This window comes from Propithecus coquereli, unplaced genomic scaffold (genome assembly GCF_000956105.1).
Source record: "Propithecus coquereli isolate 6110/MARCELLA unplaced genomic scaffold, Pcoq_1.0 Scaffold283, whole genome shotgun sequence".
NCBI lineage: Eukaryota > Metazoa > Chordata > Mammalia > Primates > Indriidae > Propithecus > Propithecus coquereli.
The window spans coordinates 444,472-463,277 of record NW_012148430.1 but is presented as its reverse complement, the minus strand read 5'-3'; the positions used below and the strand labels follow the sequence as shown (position 1 = coordinate 463,277).

The 18,806-nt window shown below is 42.3% G+C and overlaps 1 protein-coding gene across 1 annotated transcript in view; it reads right to left on the bottom strand.

Moving 5' to 3' along the window:
• PTPRM (protein tyrosine phosphatase, receptor type, M) overlaps positions 1 to 18,806 on the bottom strand; it is a gene marked incomplete at its 5' end in the record, with an annotated part of 602,721 nt that overhangs the window by 245,294 nt on the left and 338,621 nt on the right. Inside the window, one exon of the mRNA XM_012648382.1 lies at positions 17,705 to 17,837. Within this exon, the coding sequence (XP_012503836.1) occupies positions 17,705 to 17,837 (133 nt within the window). The remainder of the gene's footprint in view (positions 1 to 17,704; positions 17,838 to 18,806) is intronic.

Below are 18,806 nucleotides of genomic sequence, written 5' to 3'. Positions count from 1 at the left end.
AACAATCTTGTGCATCAAATGCATTCCAAAAGACAAGAGTATAAAGTGAATACTTGCATACTAAATCATGTTTCCAAATTACTTACACTGTTGTTTCAGGAATGAGTACTTACAGAAAAAAAATGGACCCAACATAAAAAAAAAAACTCACATTTCAGGGAATTTGTATCTATTCAGCATATATGAATATATATGCTTGGCAGGGGAAAAAAGGTAACATTAGCTATCAATCCATGTGATTCCTGAAGACTAAATAAAAAGTGTACACATATACCGTGCTTAATTCCTGCCTCAGGAGAAATTTTTACCAGTTCTATAAATTATATGGAATCTCATACTAAGTATCCATTAGACTGTTAAGTCCTTGTTGATAATGTTGTTTCTTATCACTGCTATCTGAAAAAGTTGCAAGGAGGTTCACTTTATGAAGTATTCAGAGAATGCACTCAGCAACAGTAGTTTTATAGACATATTACTTTTATTTCCCTCTACCCCCCCCAAAAAGCCCCCAAAACGTCTTTGTCTTATTAATTTGATCAGAGATTTTTAGCCTGATTCAATGTGATATTTTTGAAGATGTAACTTTGGGGGCAGCCATCGCTAATGTGCATCTGTGATACGCTGCAGTAGGACTTTCTAAATTTACTTTTCAAGGGGAAAGCAGAGAAAATGAATATAAAATAGTAGGAGAAAATAGGACCCTCGTCTCCTCTCACTAGGTGTGGTGTTTCTCATTGTGATACACTGATGACATTTATCCTTTTCCATCTTCATTTTCCTTCCATATACTCACAAGATTTCTTTATCTAAGGAAACTATCTCTTAGGGGCTTGGTACGATATTTATAGAGAAATTTAATTCCACAGTCAAACAGGAAAGCAATATATGTAATTTAACTTCATCCATTGAGTCTAGGCAGAGCTTATATGCATGATATTACAGTGAATCTGGATTATGGGTGAGCAAATGTGCCTCTTCACAAACTGTCTATTGTGACAGGCAGCCTGTGCTGCAGGTGAAGGCTGGGCACACCGTGGTAAGGCCCAGTGAGGGGACCCCCACTGCAATGATACTTGTCACTACGTAGGTTTGCACCACTTAAATCCTGCTCCATAAAATTTATAGTAGCAGAGGAGTAGATGGTCCATAAATCAGCTTTGTTCCACAAAATTCAGCACTTTTTCACTATTTAAACAATTTGCAATTATCTATTGTTTTATCTGGATCTCTTCTCTTCTCCAGTAACATAAATAACTGAGTGATAAATTCTACTTATAAAGGGAACTATAGAAAATAGTTATCTTTAAGAAAAATGAATATGAAACTAACTTATTTTTTTCACTAATAAAGAAGAAATAGTCTGCAAATTACCAAATTTGCTAGTGAGAAAAGAATAAGAATACTGCAGGCACTAAATGTAGTCTATGCATTTATTTTTGCTAAGTTTTGCATATTTATGATAATACTTCAAACTATATTTTGCAGGAATTACAAAAGATGTTATAAAGGCCTTACCATAGTTTCCTATTACTTAGTCATGGTGATAAAGTGGTCTGGGGCTGCAAGGTTTACTGTGAAAATCAAATGGTTTGGCATAAAACTGAGATCAGCTATGATCAACAATGAAAATATGTCCTTGTCAAATTTATTTAGAAATGTTTAAAAGCTCTCAGGAAATACCTTTCAGACTAATGTCAATACTATAAGATAATTTTGAAATACATGAAGAAAAGCATACTAATGCCAGGAAATATTTTTAACTGAGTGCTAGAAATATACTCAGTGGTGGTCACAGTTGAGAAACAGAGACCATTTCCTGCTCACAGAAGATAATACTAAGGGAAAGTACTCACGACTGGGAGTAACAAGCAGGCAAGGGCACAAGCTGGTGTAACAGTCAGCTTAGAGCCCTAACGGCAGCAGCAACCGCAAGGTGTAAATCACTCTGAAGGCTTCACAAGCCATTTCCCTGCATCACCGGAAGCGAATACTAATCTTAGCATCAGATGCTGTACTATCTCATCAGGGGCATGAATGAGAGCTGTCACATTGCTTTCATCTTACCGAACTCTTCCCGTCTCAGAACCACATTCCAATCCTGTCTGTTTCTGGAGGAAGGGTTCACACGCCCACACTGAGAGCTGGTTTCGGCTTGCTACAGTCCAGCCCTCACGCTGCCTGGCACCTTTTCACTCCGGAGTCGAGAATTCTCACCTCTGAACCGCAGATGCCTCCATCAATATAAGCAAGTGACACCTCCTCACTGGTCTGCAGAGGTACAGCAGGGATGAAAAGGGTGCCCAAGTCTACCCCAACCACAGCCTGGCAGCCTTACCTGCTTCTCTCTGTTTGACTGTGGAATCTAACAGGGGAGCACGTAAGAAATAATAAGAACTCGCAGGAGTTCAAGACCCAGTCGTTACTGTGGGGTGGAAGCAGGGGTTGGCTATGGACTCCTGAGTCACCAAGGTGAGTGGAGCTGACGAGGGCCATGCTGAGGAGCATGGAGCCTGGACCCTGGGACAATGCAGCGCGCACACGGCAAGAACAGGCTTTGTCTGCTGGAGCCTCTGGCCTGATGCCATATGGTGCCGGAAAGGAGGAGGGGAGAAGAGTAACTGCATTTGGGTACAGGAGGCGGCCGTGCAAATTTGGATTGAACAACGTGTATACCACGGGGCTTGAAAACTACTTGTGCATGAAGGTGGCCATTCGTATGTGGCATATTTGCAACCTACTCAGATGCTCGCCATGTCGAAGACTTCTAAAGGAGCCAGAAGTACCCAGGTCTCCTCTCTGTCTGACCTTAGATGAGTGGAGCCCATGTCCAGGGGCAGCTCGGAGACTGTACACTGGGCTCTGCAGGCTACATCTTTCACATGGGGCGTAATTTCTTCTTTCATTAAATAACGTGTGAGGTGAGAAATACCGGAATACTGTTACAGTATAGGTCGTAGGATTTTCTGGTGGTTTCTTTCCAGCTCAATGGGTAGATATTATGTCCATCTTTTCCTAGGTCTATTCCTGGAAAGACCTAGAAAAAGAGGAAACTATCTTCTCCTATCATATCAGAACATTATGGTTCTAAGGAAACTATCTCTTAGGAGCATGATATAATATTTATATAGAAATTTAATTGCAAAGTCAAATAGGAAGGCAATATATTTAACTTCTTTCATTGAATCTAGGCAGAGCTTTGTATAACTCTACAACTCTACGTGCATGATATTATAGTGAATCTGGATTATGGGCGAGCAAATGTTCCTCTTCATAAACTACCTATTGTGACAGGCAGTCTGTGCTAAATGACCATCGTGGCTCAGAATGGCAGCTCTGGAAACCAGAAGCCTGGCTTTACCTCTTGGTTCTGTTGCTTACTGACTGTAACTTTAAACAACTTACTTTTCTCTGTCTTGGTTTCTGTGAGTGTAACAGAGGGCAACAGGATATATGTTACAGAGCTGTCACACAAGGCCTAACTGTGATAACACCCACAAAAAACTTACAGCAGTGCCTAGTGTGAGGCAGACGCCTAATGTTTAGCATAGACTGGCTACCATCCTTGCCATAAAACAAACAGCAAGTAATACAAATGACAGGGTGTGTTACTAGTAATTGAGATCATTCAACATAAGCCTTGCTTTTATCCTTTATTTGGTCATTATCACCTCTCCTGGTTAATAAACTTGTTTGGAGGAAGGATGGGGCTCTGTAAAAAGTTTCTTTCTGATGTCACACATAGTAAATGCAAACATACAGGCCCCAAAGTAGGGTAGGCAAGCAAAATTGCATTACAGAGCACTGTCTTCTTCCTGGTGACTTCCATGACAGAGAGGAGACTGCAGCCCGGGGAGAGGGGCTTGCAGGCGGAAGTGGGAAGCAAGAACAGGGTTTGCTCCTTGTCCCAGTAATGACAAAAAGCAAACAGACTGGGGTCAGTGAAGCCTCATCCTGGAGTTGGGGGGAGAGATCACACAGCAGGCAGAGCACCGAGGGCCTCGCTGGTTTACGCAGTAGCTCAGCACACATTACCCAGGGCCCAGCGCAGGTTAGGGAGGGTAGAAATGGATGATGGAGCACGGTGCCCTCAGAGTTTCTAGTCGACTGAGAGCCACCAAGTGTGCTCTACATAGAAAGGCTACTTGGAAACAGGGAAACCAGAGAATAACTCAAGATCCACAACTAAAGCTGCATTCAACTGAGAGGAAGCCCAGCCCTAAGTTTTAGGTAGCATACATTGCATTTATTTTCTCCCTTTTTATCAACCCCCTAAGAGGGAAACTGCACAGTTCTGGGGCCCGCACGTGGATTTGATGTGAATGACTGTGCACTTCCAGAATGCTGGACACGTGCACGTGCTGTTTGCAGATGATCTGTGCCACTCGCACTATTACTAGCAAAGAACACAAAAAACTGACGGCCGTGGAAGCGACTGGCCTACATATCCATATTTCACTCTCCAGTGTCTAAAAATGATGCAGCAAACACACCGCTTCCTTCACCTGTGACCGCCATCACAGGGCGTGTGAGCCCATGTGCTGTGACCGGTCCAGGCTGCTGGACATCCTGCCTAGCTCCGGGCTATCGTGGCAACGATTCAAGAGGTGCTTTTCGAAGGAAGTCTGGCTTTCTCGCTGTCACCACTGTCAGTAACGATGCCGGAATACAGGGGTGGCGCGCTTCAGATGCAGCTTTGTGCACCGTCTATGGCCTCAGGTGAACATGTCCCAATCGTACAAATATTCTCTTGCTGTCACGGGAACAGAGTAACTCTCCTAGCCAGCCCAGGTCTAACAGTCCAGACGGGAAACACTCAGTGACAAGCCCAGTAGACGAACAACTACCACGGAGTGGTCTGACGCTACCAGGCTGACCATTGATTAGAAAGGTAGGGCAGTGCCGAGAATTCAAACTTGCCTAAATATCATTCTGCCTACCAATATGAAAACATTTTCTATTGTGATAAAATACATATAACATAAAATTTACCACTCTGACCATTTTTATGTGCACAATTCAATGCTATTATGTACATTCATGTAGTTGTGCACCTTTCGCCATTAACTACCTCAAGAATTTTTCATCATCCCAAACCGAAACTCCGTACCTGATAAACAATTATTCCTCATTCCCTCCTTCCGTCAGTCCCTGGTGGCCACCAGCTACTATCTGTGTCTGTAAGTCTGACCACTCTACGTACCTCATATGAGTAGAGTCAGACAGTATTTGTCCTTTTGTAACCGGCTTATTTCACACAGCATATTGTCCTCAAGGTTCATCCATGTTGGAGCATGTGTCAGAATTTCCTTCCACTTTAAGGCTGAGTAATATTCCATTGTATGTAAACACGACATTTTGTTTATCCATTCATCTGTCAAAGGACACTTGGATTGTTTCTACCTTTTGCTACTGTGAATAATGCTACGAACATGGGTATGCAAATATTTGTTTGAATCCTTATTTTCAGCTCTTTTGGACATATGCTTAGAGAGACATTTGTATAAATAAAAACAGTAGGGCTGCGTTTCTGGGTTCCAGGGTAGTACCTTTTCCATCAGACATACAGCTAAAAAAGGGATCACATGCTGCTAGAGAAATAAGTTCAACAGACTGTGTTTGCCAAATCACAAAATTAACTAACTCTTGGCTGAAACTGCCTCATCCGGTGGGGTTCTCAAGTTATGACAATAAACAATATTTTAGATTCCAGTAATCTATTTTACTTTGTTTTTCTATATTCTGCTTAGTTTCTCTCTTAATTTATGGATCGTTCATTATGGCTACTTCATTTACTTTAGCTTAACTTGATTTGTTATTTGTTCAAAGCTTCAGTTTAATGGTTATGAGTTCTTCACATATCACCACTAAAATTATAATAGAAGTGTAGCATTTGAAAGAGAAATGATTGCTGTGTGCCCTCAATTTAACTAAAGAATGCTAAAGTGAATACACTGGTCAGGACAGTAATCAAAGATGTTTTTGAGAATTCAAACTTTTATAAGTCATAGCACACGTGGTATTTAAAAAATTGTTGGTAATGTCCTTTACCTCTTGTGTTAGGAAAAGTACCTGACAGTCAATGAAAAGCGCTACCCCACACACAGTCAGATCTGTAATTTTGACCTTTGAAACCGTGAACTTGTTAACGGTGCTCATTAATCAACCGCCCTCTTCCCGGAGTCTGTTTCTGCCGTCACAGAATGAATTATCATCTCAGTCAGCTACTTAAAACTTCAGTTGAATTTTGTTGCTATTGTTCTTTACATTGGTGTCGGTCATAAAAGTAAAAAAGGTACCCGGGATTAGAACCACTTACTCACACTGTGCTCCTTTGGTAAGATACCGTGCAGGGCCCTGCACCTGGCACACTTCCCCTGGGAGCCGTCACTAACGACCTGGGTGCGGGCTGTGGAGGGCAGAGGACACTCACTGCAGGCTACTTACAGGGGGATACAGCCTGGACCTCACCACTGGCAGGCTGAGGGCTGACGAGTGTGTCATTCTTTGAGGGGACATTCAACAAGCTAGACTTAATCTAGAGTAAGGCAAAGCTGAGAGAATCAGGCTAGCACCCTGAAGTTCCAGGTTAAAAAATGGTCACGATTTTAGAATTTAGGGAGAAGTTTTGGGACAAGAGTTAGAGGTGGTTTGGACATCCCGAGGGAGGGTCATTTCAGTCCAGGCACCAGCACAATTAGGACAGCAGAAAATTAATTGATCCTGAAGCTGAGCCGGTCCAGCTCGGGCACCTGAGCAACTGCCTGCTAAGGAGTGCAGGTGGGCTGGCCTGGCCATCGGGAGCGAGCTGCAGGGGGCTGTGGGGCACATGCACAGCGGGTGCAGGAAGGTGCTGGAGCCGGCTGAGAAAGGGTGCGGGGCTGGGGTTGTGTTAGATGTGCCCTGACAGCTCCAGTATTCGCTGCAGACAAAAGCAGCAGAACATTTCTATAACTGCAGCCTGATGTCAAGACCAAGCGGGGCCACGAGGCTGTGGACTGGACACTGGGCAGCTTAACGACAGGCCATAAAGATGGGCATATGTGTGTGTGTGTGGGGGGGTGATGGATATATAGGGAAATATATAATCTCATTCTCAGATTACAGTGCTTGATACATCTTCTTCCTTCTCAAATCCAGCATAAAAGGTACATAAATAAATCAGCAGCCACATGTTAGCAAGAGCCCTGTTCCTTGAGAGGCAGAGGCAGGAGGATCGCTTGAGGTCAGGAGTTCAACACAAGCCTGAGCAAGAATGAGACCCTATCTCTACAAAAACCAGAAAAATTAGCTGGGCATGGTGGTGCATGCCTGTAGTCCCAGCTACTTGGGAGGCTGAGGCAGGAGGATCACTTGAGTCCAGGAGTTTGAGGTTGCTGTGCGCTAGGCTGACGCCACGCACTCTAGCCTGGGCAACAAAGCGAAACTGTCTGAAAAAAAAAAAGGAGCCCTGTTCTTGTATGATCTCCAAACCTCTTGCTTTTATCACCTGGGCTGGATGAGGCACACTCAGGGCTCAGGAAGGAGAGAGAGCTTTGCTGGGGTGGGCTGGCTTCCCTCCCAGGAACCATCTACAGATGTGAGTATTGCCTGGGGCAGCCCATTCCTCTCGCCTACGCTGGGGGGATGGGGGGATTGTTTTCGGTGACCAGAAAGGTGATTCGTGTGAACAGAATTTAAGAAATTCAACTTTAATCTTCTGAGTGAAAGCGCACTGACAGATGTTACTCTCTGAGGCTCGTCGAGAGTCCCAAGGATTCCAGGCTGCATTAGGGAGAGACGCAGGAGTCAATAGCAGTTCCAAGCGCACACCACGGGGGTGAGCTCTAATTAGGAACAGGAGGGGGACTTATTCCGAACCATCTAGCCCTGTCACCTACAAACAAGATTACTGATGCTTAAGTTTTCTTGTATTTTCAAGTAGGAGCCACCTATTCACCAAGGAGGTTCAGGCCAGTTTCACCATTTGAGAGCATCACAGGGTTCCGGTGGGTGCATGGGCAGAGCGGAGGCGTGGACAGGGAAAGGGTCTGTTGCCTTTCCTGGTATAAGACAAAACCTATAGCCAGAAACACGTAGGTGATGAGAGATTTTTAAAGTGGGGTGATTTACATGTCTCCTGTTTGCTATTTCTCGAAATAGAACTAAGAATCACAAACCGGTGACTAGACACCTACTTTATTTGGCCAACACCGCATTAAAAAACTGATTAGTTGCCAACAAGAAAAATTAGAAGGTTTAATAAAAGAAGTCCAGATTTCTCCCTTCTCCTGGGGGGAGAGGAAGATGTGTGACACTGTAATATACCTGACTGAAGCTCTCATCAGGGACTCACCTGTCCTTACCTGGGTCACCTCTACTGGCCCCTGTAGGCAGTTATGATTGTGACCATTAAGCTATACCTTCTGTGACCTTTAGGACTAGAACCTCAGTCAATCTTAACTTGAAAAATTATAAAAGAAAAATCTTGACTACTGTGACTACAAAACTATGCAATCATCAGGTGCAACTGCAATGAAGCAATTCTCAGCGAAGACAGCCTCAGGCATTTCCAAGTGTCCTCTAAGAGGGTAACACCACTCCAGCATAATAGCTACTGAGCTGAGATTTCCAGTCAAAGCTATGTCGGCTCTTCATTTTAAAGATCTATATATTTCTGAGATTTTTCCTCCCTTCCGTTTGAATAAAGGTCAGGACCACACCTAAAAATTCAGGCAGTGACAGCCGACCAATTCTCTTTAAAGAGTGGCCAATTCCTTCAACTACAGACTGCTGACTCCAAACGCAGAACCCATGTTTTTAGGTAAGCCAGGTAGAAGGATTGAGGGCATTTTGAGAGCTCTCAATAACTACACACTTACACTAAGCATTTCCATGAAAGGTCTTTTCCTGAATTTGTTCCTATTAATATTTGTGTTCTGACATAGGGTCAATGGACCAATGTCATCACGAATTCTTAACAAACACACTCGAAGCAGTGACACCATACAACGATGCACTGTGAGAGCTGGTGAGCAGCAGAGGGGCTGCGGGGGTGGAGTCCTGGATGAATCACTTAGGCTCCAGCGCAGCCGCTGAGATGGGCTTTGGCCATTCCCACTCCACACCCACTGACCGGGTGACTTAAAAAACTGGATATTCTAACTTATTGGGGACTAATGCCCATACTATAAAAAAAATTCATCCTGAGGTAGATTATTCATTTTTTGAATATAAGAATTTTTAATCTAAATTGATGTTGTTTATAAAAAATGCAATGGAGTGCACAATTTATAAAAAATATTTCAAAGGTGACATGAAAATAAATGATAGTGATGAGCCTTTCTTTTAATTAAGCTGTATCTGAATTTAAATATACTATTTATTTCAACCATTTTAGTATATTAAATTAAGAATCCAAAGAATTATTATTCCAACTTAAAAAAAATCGTAATATTTCAAATAGGGAATCTGTCCACCAGAATAACTACACCACAGAAAAATAAATATCTTATGGAATTACAAAAACTTACATCCCTGAAAATTAAAAAAAAAAAAAAAAGCCAAAGCTATTCAAAGTTGTCCATTAAAGTGCCTTTTTATACTGCATGTCTATGTGGGCAAGCACTCTGCTAGGTGTGAGAATGGGTGCTGATTAGAAAAGGATCAGCTCACAGCCTTAACATGCCGTAATCTAATGGAAAAGACAGATGGAACCCAAACAAGTCAAGAGAGTGAATGTGGGGAGAGCGTCCCGTCCGCGCTATACTGAGGGAAGAGTAAGGAAAGTGCTAAATCCCAGGTGTCCCAGCTGGAATTCTGGAATTCAGGCGGGTGCTGCGTAAGTCATCGCAGAAGCAGAACGCACACTGGAAAGCCACACCTGCGCCTGCGAGTGGCGGGAGAGAGAGCATGGGCCAGGCTTGGATGAGATGACCTGGGCTACATTTCTGCCAATTCTTTGTTTTGTCTTTTAGAAAGAAGCAGAAGTACATTGGAATTTAATAAACAAGCCAACTTTTACTTGCAGTAAAAGCCACAAAATAGCTTCACTTGAGTTCTACGTAGCACTGCCAGTCAGGAAATAGTAGATATGAATATAACGATGATAAAAACTTCTTCCAGTTGGTCTAGTGAAGCTTTATTCACTTTAAAAAGCACACTCTGTGAGGACCTGGGTAAGAGCATGCCTTTCCTGTTCAAGTAAATACATTATTCAACAGAGTATTACATCTTGTAATGCTGAGATCTGTCAAAAAAAAATTCTCTCCAAATTAACACACTGGGTACTTCCTCATCTTTTTAAAAAATTAATTTTGTGTAATTTTCTATGAATGTATCTAAATTAAAAATTCTAGATATAATCGCTTTCCCTTTTAAAAATAAATTTAGATTTATGTTAGAAGAAGAGGGATCATGAATCTTGCCCAAAGAAGTCAGGTTAGAAATTGACCTATTTTTTCTTGATGTATACATTTTTTTCTTACATTCTTTACTGTTTTACTTATTACAAAACAAAACTGGGAAGAGTTGAAGACACGATATTATTAAGCTTGAATTCTTGGATTCACTAACCAAGATACAGGTTTAAATAATCCTCCCAAGAAAAATATGCTCAGTTTTCATGCTGTGTTTCCCACTCTCCAAACTAGAGAGTGAAGTCATGTCAACGTGGAGTGAGACGCACAACCTCTGAAGAACACGTAGCGTCTGGGTGGGATGGGGCTGGGAATGCCAACACACACCACCTGGAGACATCCACTATGAAGAGTGATCAATTTTAGTAGTAATTATGCAACCCTTTCTTAACACCCTTCTATGAACTCTAGGGCTTGAGTTTCAGAGGTAAGATACACAGAAAGAACAAGTTTTATTGAGCAGTGTTGGAAAGTTACCACGCATTAAAATTAGGAATCAGTAGGACAAATGTGCCCTGAGATGGCGGTGAGAAATTCAGCTCTGCTGAAACATGGCGCAAATGTGGCCAGAGGGCCAAAGGGCGCACAGTCCAGCTGTGCAAGAGGCCTCATTCTAGAATTGTGGTAGTTAGACAGAGGCGCTGAGGAGAGGCTCAGGGAGTCCACACAGACGAGTGCCAGGCCCTCAAGCACACTGAAGAGAGTAACCCTATCCTTCCGTCCCTGCCCCAGGGAGCAGACCGCTTGGCACCTTGCTAGGTCTTGGTCTGACAGGTTTTAACACCCAAAGTATTTGCTTTTAATGCCAAGGCCATGCCCACTCAGAAGTATTTGGAGCTTAGAGGATGTTCCTCAAGCATGGCCCAGGACCTTTGGTTTGCAGAAAGCATTTTTTCCATAATCCAGCTTTGCATGAGGAATACTTGTGGGTGAGTATGGCTGAAGAATAACTTTATAATACTTTGTGCTTTCAGCTGTCGCACCTTCGCCAAGGTGTGGCCTTAAGGTAAGGGGACAGTGAGCTGTCTCATTCCCTCTGGCTGTATTCCTAGCAATCTTTATAATTAAAGACGCATCCTCCGCGCATCCTTGGGTGCAAAGGAATGGTGGTCTCCATGGGCAAATGAGGGGCGTCCCTTCTAATGGAGAGATGGCTCCTTATTTCCAGACGCAGGAGCTCGCGGACTTGGAGGCACACATGCGATGGGTATTGACGCTAGAGAGGCGGCTACGGTGGATACTGGCATATTATATACATTATCAATGTAGTTAATATTCCCTGGGGACCAGCACTTTAAAGGTATTAACTTGTTTTTTTCTCATAACACTTTATGAGGTAATTACTATTACTATGCCCTTGGTATAGCTGGGGGAAACTGAGGGATACTAACTAGGTGGCTTGTCCAAGGTCACAAAGCCAGTAAGCCACGGAACGAGGTGTGGGTGCAAGGCAGCTGTCCCAGAGCCCCCACTCTCACCTCGGAAGCTCCCAGACACCAGTGTTTGTCTCTGAGGAGGGAGGGGTGCAGCTAACAATCCCTTGCTTCACTGCTTCATAAGAAACTTAACAAATTTCCCTCATCCACTGAACCACACCAAAGGATATAGCATGCTCACTAGTGTGAGTTATCAGAAAGAAACTCACAAATCAACAAATGACACAAAATACACCTATTCGAAAGGATTTTTAAAACACTTCTGTAAAGGAGGAAGTAGAAACAGCTTTTATTTAGTGATTTTCCAATGATGGCTCAAAAAGACAACTAAGACATGCTGGTAGAATTTCAAATATTTGTACACCTAAAGCACTGGCAAATTATAACAAGCTGATAACTGCTATGTTTTCAGCTAATGATTACAAAGAAGACTTGAGTTTTACAGAGAAAGATGCATGTTTGAGTTTTACTTGAACGAGCTCAAGTAGCAGGGTAGTTTGGAGTCAGACACACTTGGATTTAGCTCAGGCTCTGCCGCATACAACCTATGTGCCCTGGGACAAGTTCAACCGCTGGCTCTTAAGCTATTGTTTATCAAAAATAAACCAGGTATGTACATTATCTCATTTAATCTTCACCACTTCCTGCATGGAGTATACACTAGCATCGTTACCACTGCAAAATAGCTCAGAGAGGTTAGGTAACTCATTTAAATCGACACTGCTACACAGTAGAGGGCTGGGGTGCGAATACAAGTTTGTAGGATTCTAAATACCTCTTATTATTCTCTGACACTTTCCTCCTGTAAGATAAAAAACTGGTGCCTACATTCTACACTCTTCTTTTTAAAATAAAGTCTTCTCTATAGAGAACTCCCGTTAGGTTAAGTCCAGAAACAGGGAGTACACAGGAGCTATCAAAGTAATCACATAAAGCCCGGTTGGAAGAGGCCTTTACAGAGGATGATTTGTTCAACTTACTCCTGTACCACAAGCCTATTCAGTTATCGTCTGGAAATCTGAAGGATGGCAGCTAATTGACAGACTGAATGATGTGTCCACACATGTTTGTGTGTAGATAGCCTATTTCGAGCATGCCAAATGTGTGGTTCTTATTTATATGACTGCATATGAAGTCCACAGATTTTAAATAATCATGAAATATCTACATATGACTGTCTAATGTATCTCAGGAAAGGGGATTTCGAAACAGGACTTTAAATAAAGCATCCACACCTAAGATATTTTTTCCACATAGAAGTCACGGCTCTAGCGGGAGTGAAACCCTACCTCGTATGTAAATGGGTGCGGCAGGGGAACTGCAGTTAATGTCAACTTGCCTCTGGCCACACGCTGCACGCATCTCTTTGAGAACAGGGCTGTCATCAGATTTTCCCTCTAGTCTTTTTTGTTGCATGATGTCTTCAAAAAATACTTGCCATTTTTATTGCAATTTTCTTCTTGGGAGGATTAGTATTGTTTAAATATAATCGAATGTGTGCTAAATATTTAATAATATATGCTGCATTTACAAAATGTACATCTGTTCATGTGTGTTACAGAAAGGAGATAGAGGTACAGTGTTTCAGAATTAAAATAGTTATATTTTCCTGTAACAGGTGTTCATGTAACAGAATAGTTACCATTTGCTATTTTGCCCTAGAATGCACTTCTCTTTAATTATTTTCAAATAGCTGCAACTTCTGTGATTTCTACGTACCACACTGGCTGAGACGGGGATATTACTGTAATTAATACAAATGTTTTCCAACTTCTGAAAGATCTATAGCGATTTTAGAAACACTAGTAAATATAATTAATCATGGTAAAATTGATGGTGCTTATATACTAAATTCTGTCAAACATGTTATTGAGATAAATTATTCCCTATGAAAATGTTGAAAATGAAGGTATTTTCATTTATACAAATATATTTAATTATACATGGATGAAACATAGTAAAAAAAATAAATATCTCCTACTCAAGTTGTTTTATATCAATTCTCAGAGCATACTGCCATGTGGCTCTGTGTGGAACTTTTACTTTGTAGATCTTGACCTCACACTCTTTCTTAACATTTGCTGCAACAGAATGTCAAACCCTTAAGAGAGCACATAATTTTGGCAAAGGGAAAATAAGAAGAAATTGCTTTGCTTACGGGATAAAATTAAACGTATAGGTTTTGTAAAAGTTTTTTAAAGAAGGTTTCAGATTCTATTAGTTCCGGCAAAGGCCAAATGGATTAATGCTCATAAACAGAAACCAACTAGTCATTCATTCGTGATAGATTCATAAAACATTCAGTCAAATAAAACTGATGGTCATGGCAGCTTTTAGTCATTATTGTCTATTTTTCAAAGGAAGAGTTAGTATGAGGTGACAGATTTTACAGTTTCTGTTAGAGGCCCACGCTGAGCAACTAGTTTTTATAGACAGCCCATCCTTCAGGAGACAAAACCATGTCCGCTCAGCTAATAACTGACAACGCCCCCAGTACCGTGCCAAGCAACTCCCCGTGCTGGAATTTGCGAACGTCCCCCTCCAGCCCTGTCAGGTGGAGACAGCCTGGCGCGCTGCAGAGCACAGACGGCAACGCCTGGCTCATCCTGGGCAGCACAGACACCCCATTGTATTTCCAGAAAGACCCGTGCATTGTTTCATCCACACTTTCTCTTGGGCGCAGCCTGTCTTCACGACCAGTGGCATCTATCTGAGTTGGCTGACTCAGGATGCGGCGGGCTGAGGAGACACAGGCTGACTAGCCCATACAGGAACGCGCTCCAGTTTGAAAGCATTAGGCTCTAACCAATAAAAACGACAAATAATACACTGAAATCCACACCAGAGGTGGTTCTTTTCCTTCCCTCCCGTGTGAAGCTGGTAACAAGAGGCTGAGAGAGAAAGGACTCACCAACCAACACCTCTGGGCCTGAACTGAACAGGGAGGGCCTGGGGCAGAAGGTGTGAACAGTGGCTACAGGGACAAGCACGGACTGCACTTCCAGAACAGCCGCTGTGTCCCTGTGTCGTGATGCCACCGCAGGCTGCCACCTGACAGGAACCTGATACTGTGTAACTGGGAGAGCTACAGGGATTTTCTGGTTCAACTTTCCCAACTTATTAATGCAAATGAGGAATCTAAGACAAGTTCAGAATAACAAAATCAGTTCAAATACAGATCTGGGAATTCCAAATCTAAATGCAGTGTTTTTCTAACCAAACAATGTTGGTTAGAAAAAGAATGTGTTTGTCAATAACATTCCAGCAACTTATCTATGATTAATATCATGTTTTAACTGCTCTGCTTAAAAATACTGCTTTTACAATTTACCCTTGAATTTTGGTGACAAACCTTGAACAATTAGAAGTTTTCAGAATTTCTATGAAATATGATAGTTTATGCCACATGACCAGTCTAAATTTCACAAGTTTTGTATTTCCAGGCATAGTACATTGGCTAAGTTGCCCGACGGAGAACACATTCTATATTTCAGAAAAAGTCATGCAGAAGTGGTGCATGCTGTGAAGATAACCCTTTTAAGATTGTTACCCAAGTAAATAATCATGTAAATCTGACAAGACTTATTGGTGTTTAGTGTAAAGTTGATCAAGGCCATATGCTACTGTAGGCAATCTCTTCCAATGCATAATTTATAACATAACCTCAGCGACCACCTGAGAGTCCTCGGTAGCATAATGAATTAATCCAGCAGAAACAGACCCTTGAAGGATTAGTTGACATTTAGCTAAGGTCACAAGAGCAACTGGATTAGTAGTTTCAGGCTCTCACAGAGAGCTTGCCAGAAGACACAAAAATCCAACATATTCCCAGAATTTAAACTAAACTAAAATGTTTAGTTTGGATATGTAGGCATGGAAGGGCCTAATGTTGCTTAGGATTTATACTGGGCCGTATTTTTTTAAAAAGTACAAACCACTGGTGCCAACAATAAGCTACCTCCATAAACATCAAGGTGGGGAACAGTCGAAGGACATCCAGGAAAAAACTATGAGAGGTGAGCGAAAAAAGGGAGACAAAAAGAAAGAAATGTGGGGGAAAAAGGGGAAATAAAGACATAAATAGGTAAAGAAGAAGAAGAAGGGGAAGAAGAAAGAAGGAGGAGAAGAAGAAAGAGGAAGAGGAAGAGAGGAAGAAGAAAGGTAAAGAAAGATGAGGTACAGAGAAAAAGAATGAAAAGGAATGAAGAATGAACAGTGAAGAGAGAAATCTAATAACGGGGGAAAAGAAAAAGGGATAAAGGACGTATGACGAGCGGAAAGGAAGAGTGGAAACAATGGGGACCAAGACTCGTGATGCCCACAGCTGTGGCACAGCCACCGTTTGTCCTGGTGCCTGGCCGGGACGAAGGCGCACATGGAGGAAGACGCGGGGAAGGAGGACATGCAGGTGTATGCATTTGGATATTAACTCTCCCCTGAAATACTGCTGCTACCCAGGGTTTTATCTTCCCTCTCGACATTCCTCCTTCTCACTCTGTAGTGGCCGAGTGACCTCATCCAAACCATGGCTTCACCTCCAGAAATGCTGGCGACTCCCAGCCTATGAAATCATTATCCCTAGGCCACGACGGCATTGCCAACTGCCTGGTGAAGGTCTTCACTTGATTTTACGGGATACTGAACTTAAAACCTGCAAAGCTGAGCTCTGCATCTTTACTCCCCTGAAGTGTTTGAGCTCCCATGGTCCACACTCTGGTGAACGGAAATATCTCCACTCCCTTGCCCAAACCAGTCACCACAGCAGGTTCTTACTATGTTGTCCCTTCTTCCTCCAAGTGGCTACTAAAATTTACCTCCTAAATATTTCTAATGTTTCCCCTTCTTTTCATCTAAGGAGTCTCCTGACCCAAGCTCCTTCCCCTCCTCACTATGCCTTCCTGAAATAAAATCGAAGCATGTTACTACCTGCTCAAAGGCCACCAGCAATCTCAGGACCAAGTGTAACCTCCTTCCTTGACCAGAGAAGACGTTCAAGTCCCCACTCTGCTGACCTCCTACCACCCATGACCTCACTCCCACTCCGTGCCTATAACTGTGTTCAAATGACAGAGAAAAGGAACAAGACCCATGCATTCCTTCTGTCTGGGAAAACTTACCCTATCGCTTCTTCCCATCTATATTTTTATGCTAATTTTTATATAAATGGAAGATTTTATCATTAAGCAAGTTCTTACTTGTTTCCACAAAACGAGACACTGGGTATCTTTCACATACGGGCAGTGAAGACTGCTTGTTAAAGCCATTCTGTGTTTCTCCTCCCCCAGGCTATCTCTTGGCTATACAGGGCAATCTTAAACCACACAAATTGCTCTACGATCTGTTCTGAGACGTGCTGGCCGAGGCCCTGCATTTTTCTGTCGGGCTCCTCTTTGCGATTCTCTCTCACTGGGTGTTGTGCTGATGACCTGCCTGAGCACGGTGCCTGCGCAGAACACAGGCTCAATTAATTCTGTCATCATCATCTTTGTTAAAATGAGAAGGAAAAGTCATCTTCCTCATCTCCTCGAGAATATCAAATGTGCCAGTGTGTTAGCAATAACTACTAAATGTTTCCTGGTGAATCAATGGCTTTTACGATTTTGCAGAGCTTTATGTACCACCCTGTGGGAAGACACAGGATTCTTACGTTATTTTGGCACGACAGGCTTTGTATATTCACAAAATCATAGCCATTTACTCTAAATTTCTGTCCCATAACCTTCGGTGCTATCTGATGAAAAATGTTAACAATCACAGAATCGTAGATGTGTTTTGGACATTAAAGCCAGCGTCGTCACTGCGTATCTTCACACACTAGAAGCACCCTGCAAACAACGGGATATAACTATGTCTTCGGCAACACGAGGAGCTCACCTTTTGTTCATTACCAACACAACTCCGAGAAATATAATAACGAACAGCAAGATGCCTGCAATGACTCCAGCAATTTTGACTGTATGGTCTGTCTGTTTCTCGGGTTCTGGGACTGGTTTCGGAGTGGCAGCTCCTGAAGATGAAAGGAAATGAAAAAGGAGAGAGAGTGAGTGAGAGAGAATAAAGATGTCACATTTTAAAAAATTTCGCTGCATTTAACAGAGTAATAAGACTTATCAGAGCCAGCAGACAGACAAGCTTTGATTTTTTTAAACAGCTTTCATATGCACTGAAAGGAGTATAATTGTGCACGTTGTTCTTCAATATTTTATGGAACTGCAACACAAGCTGGATAGCACACCCACGCCTGACCCTCTTATAGGAGACTCTTCTCAAACAGTTTGTAAAAAATATTTTTATTATCTCTATTGGCTCCTGCTCTTTCTGCCATTTAAAAACTTAGTCACAACACAATAGCTATCCCTAAGCCTTTATCCAAATTTGATTTGCTGGAACATTTTCTTCAATAATTTTTCATAAATGAAGCAGTAATTCCATAACATATTAGCCCAAACACCTGGAAAAGTGAGATAAGCTCATTTACCACGCATTTTACCAGCAATTGTTTTTTAACACAATAGAGTATTTTCCCCCTGTCTTTGGAAATCTAAATCTAGGTCACATCTGGTAGGCAAAGACTCCTTCTAAGCAATTTATTCACAAAGTGGGAAGCAGCTGATGATCACACCACTGGCACCCACATTTAATTTCTGTTTAAATGAGATAACCAGGCCCTCACAGTGGCGGCGGCGGCCTCGGCTCTCCTGCTGTCTCACAGCCAAAACGGAGACGTGTTTGTCCCGTTCACCATATAATGTGATGGAATGTCAAATCCACGTCTGAGGAAATATCCATTTCCTCTGCTCAATGTGTTTCGGATGAAAAATATTAAGAATGTAATACTCAATTCCCTAAACAGAATCCATTTTTTAAAGGAGTTCTACCTTTCTCATCAGGCTGTGATGAGGTTCACCATCTGAGCCAAAACACCCCACTCACTGGGTAGACACATCACTCCGAACAGAGGAATTTCACCTCCAAA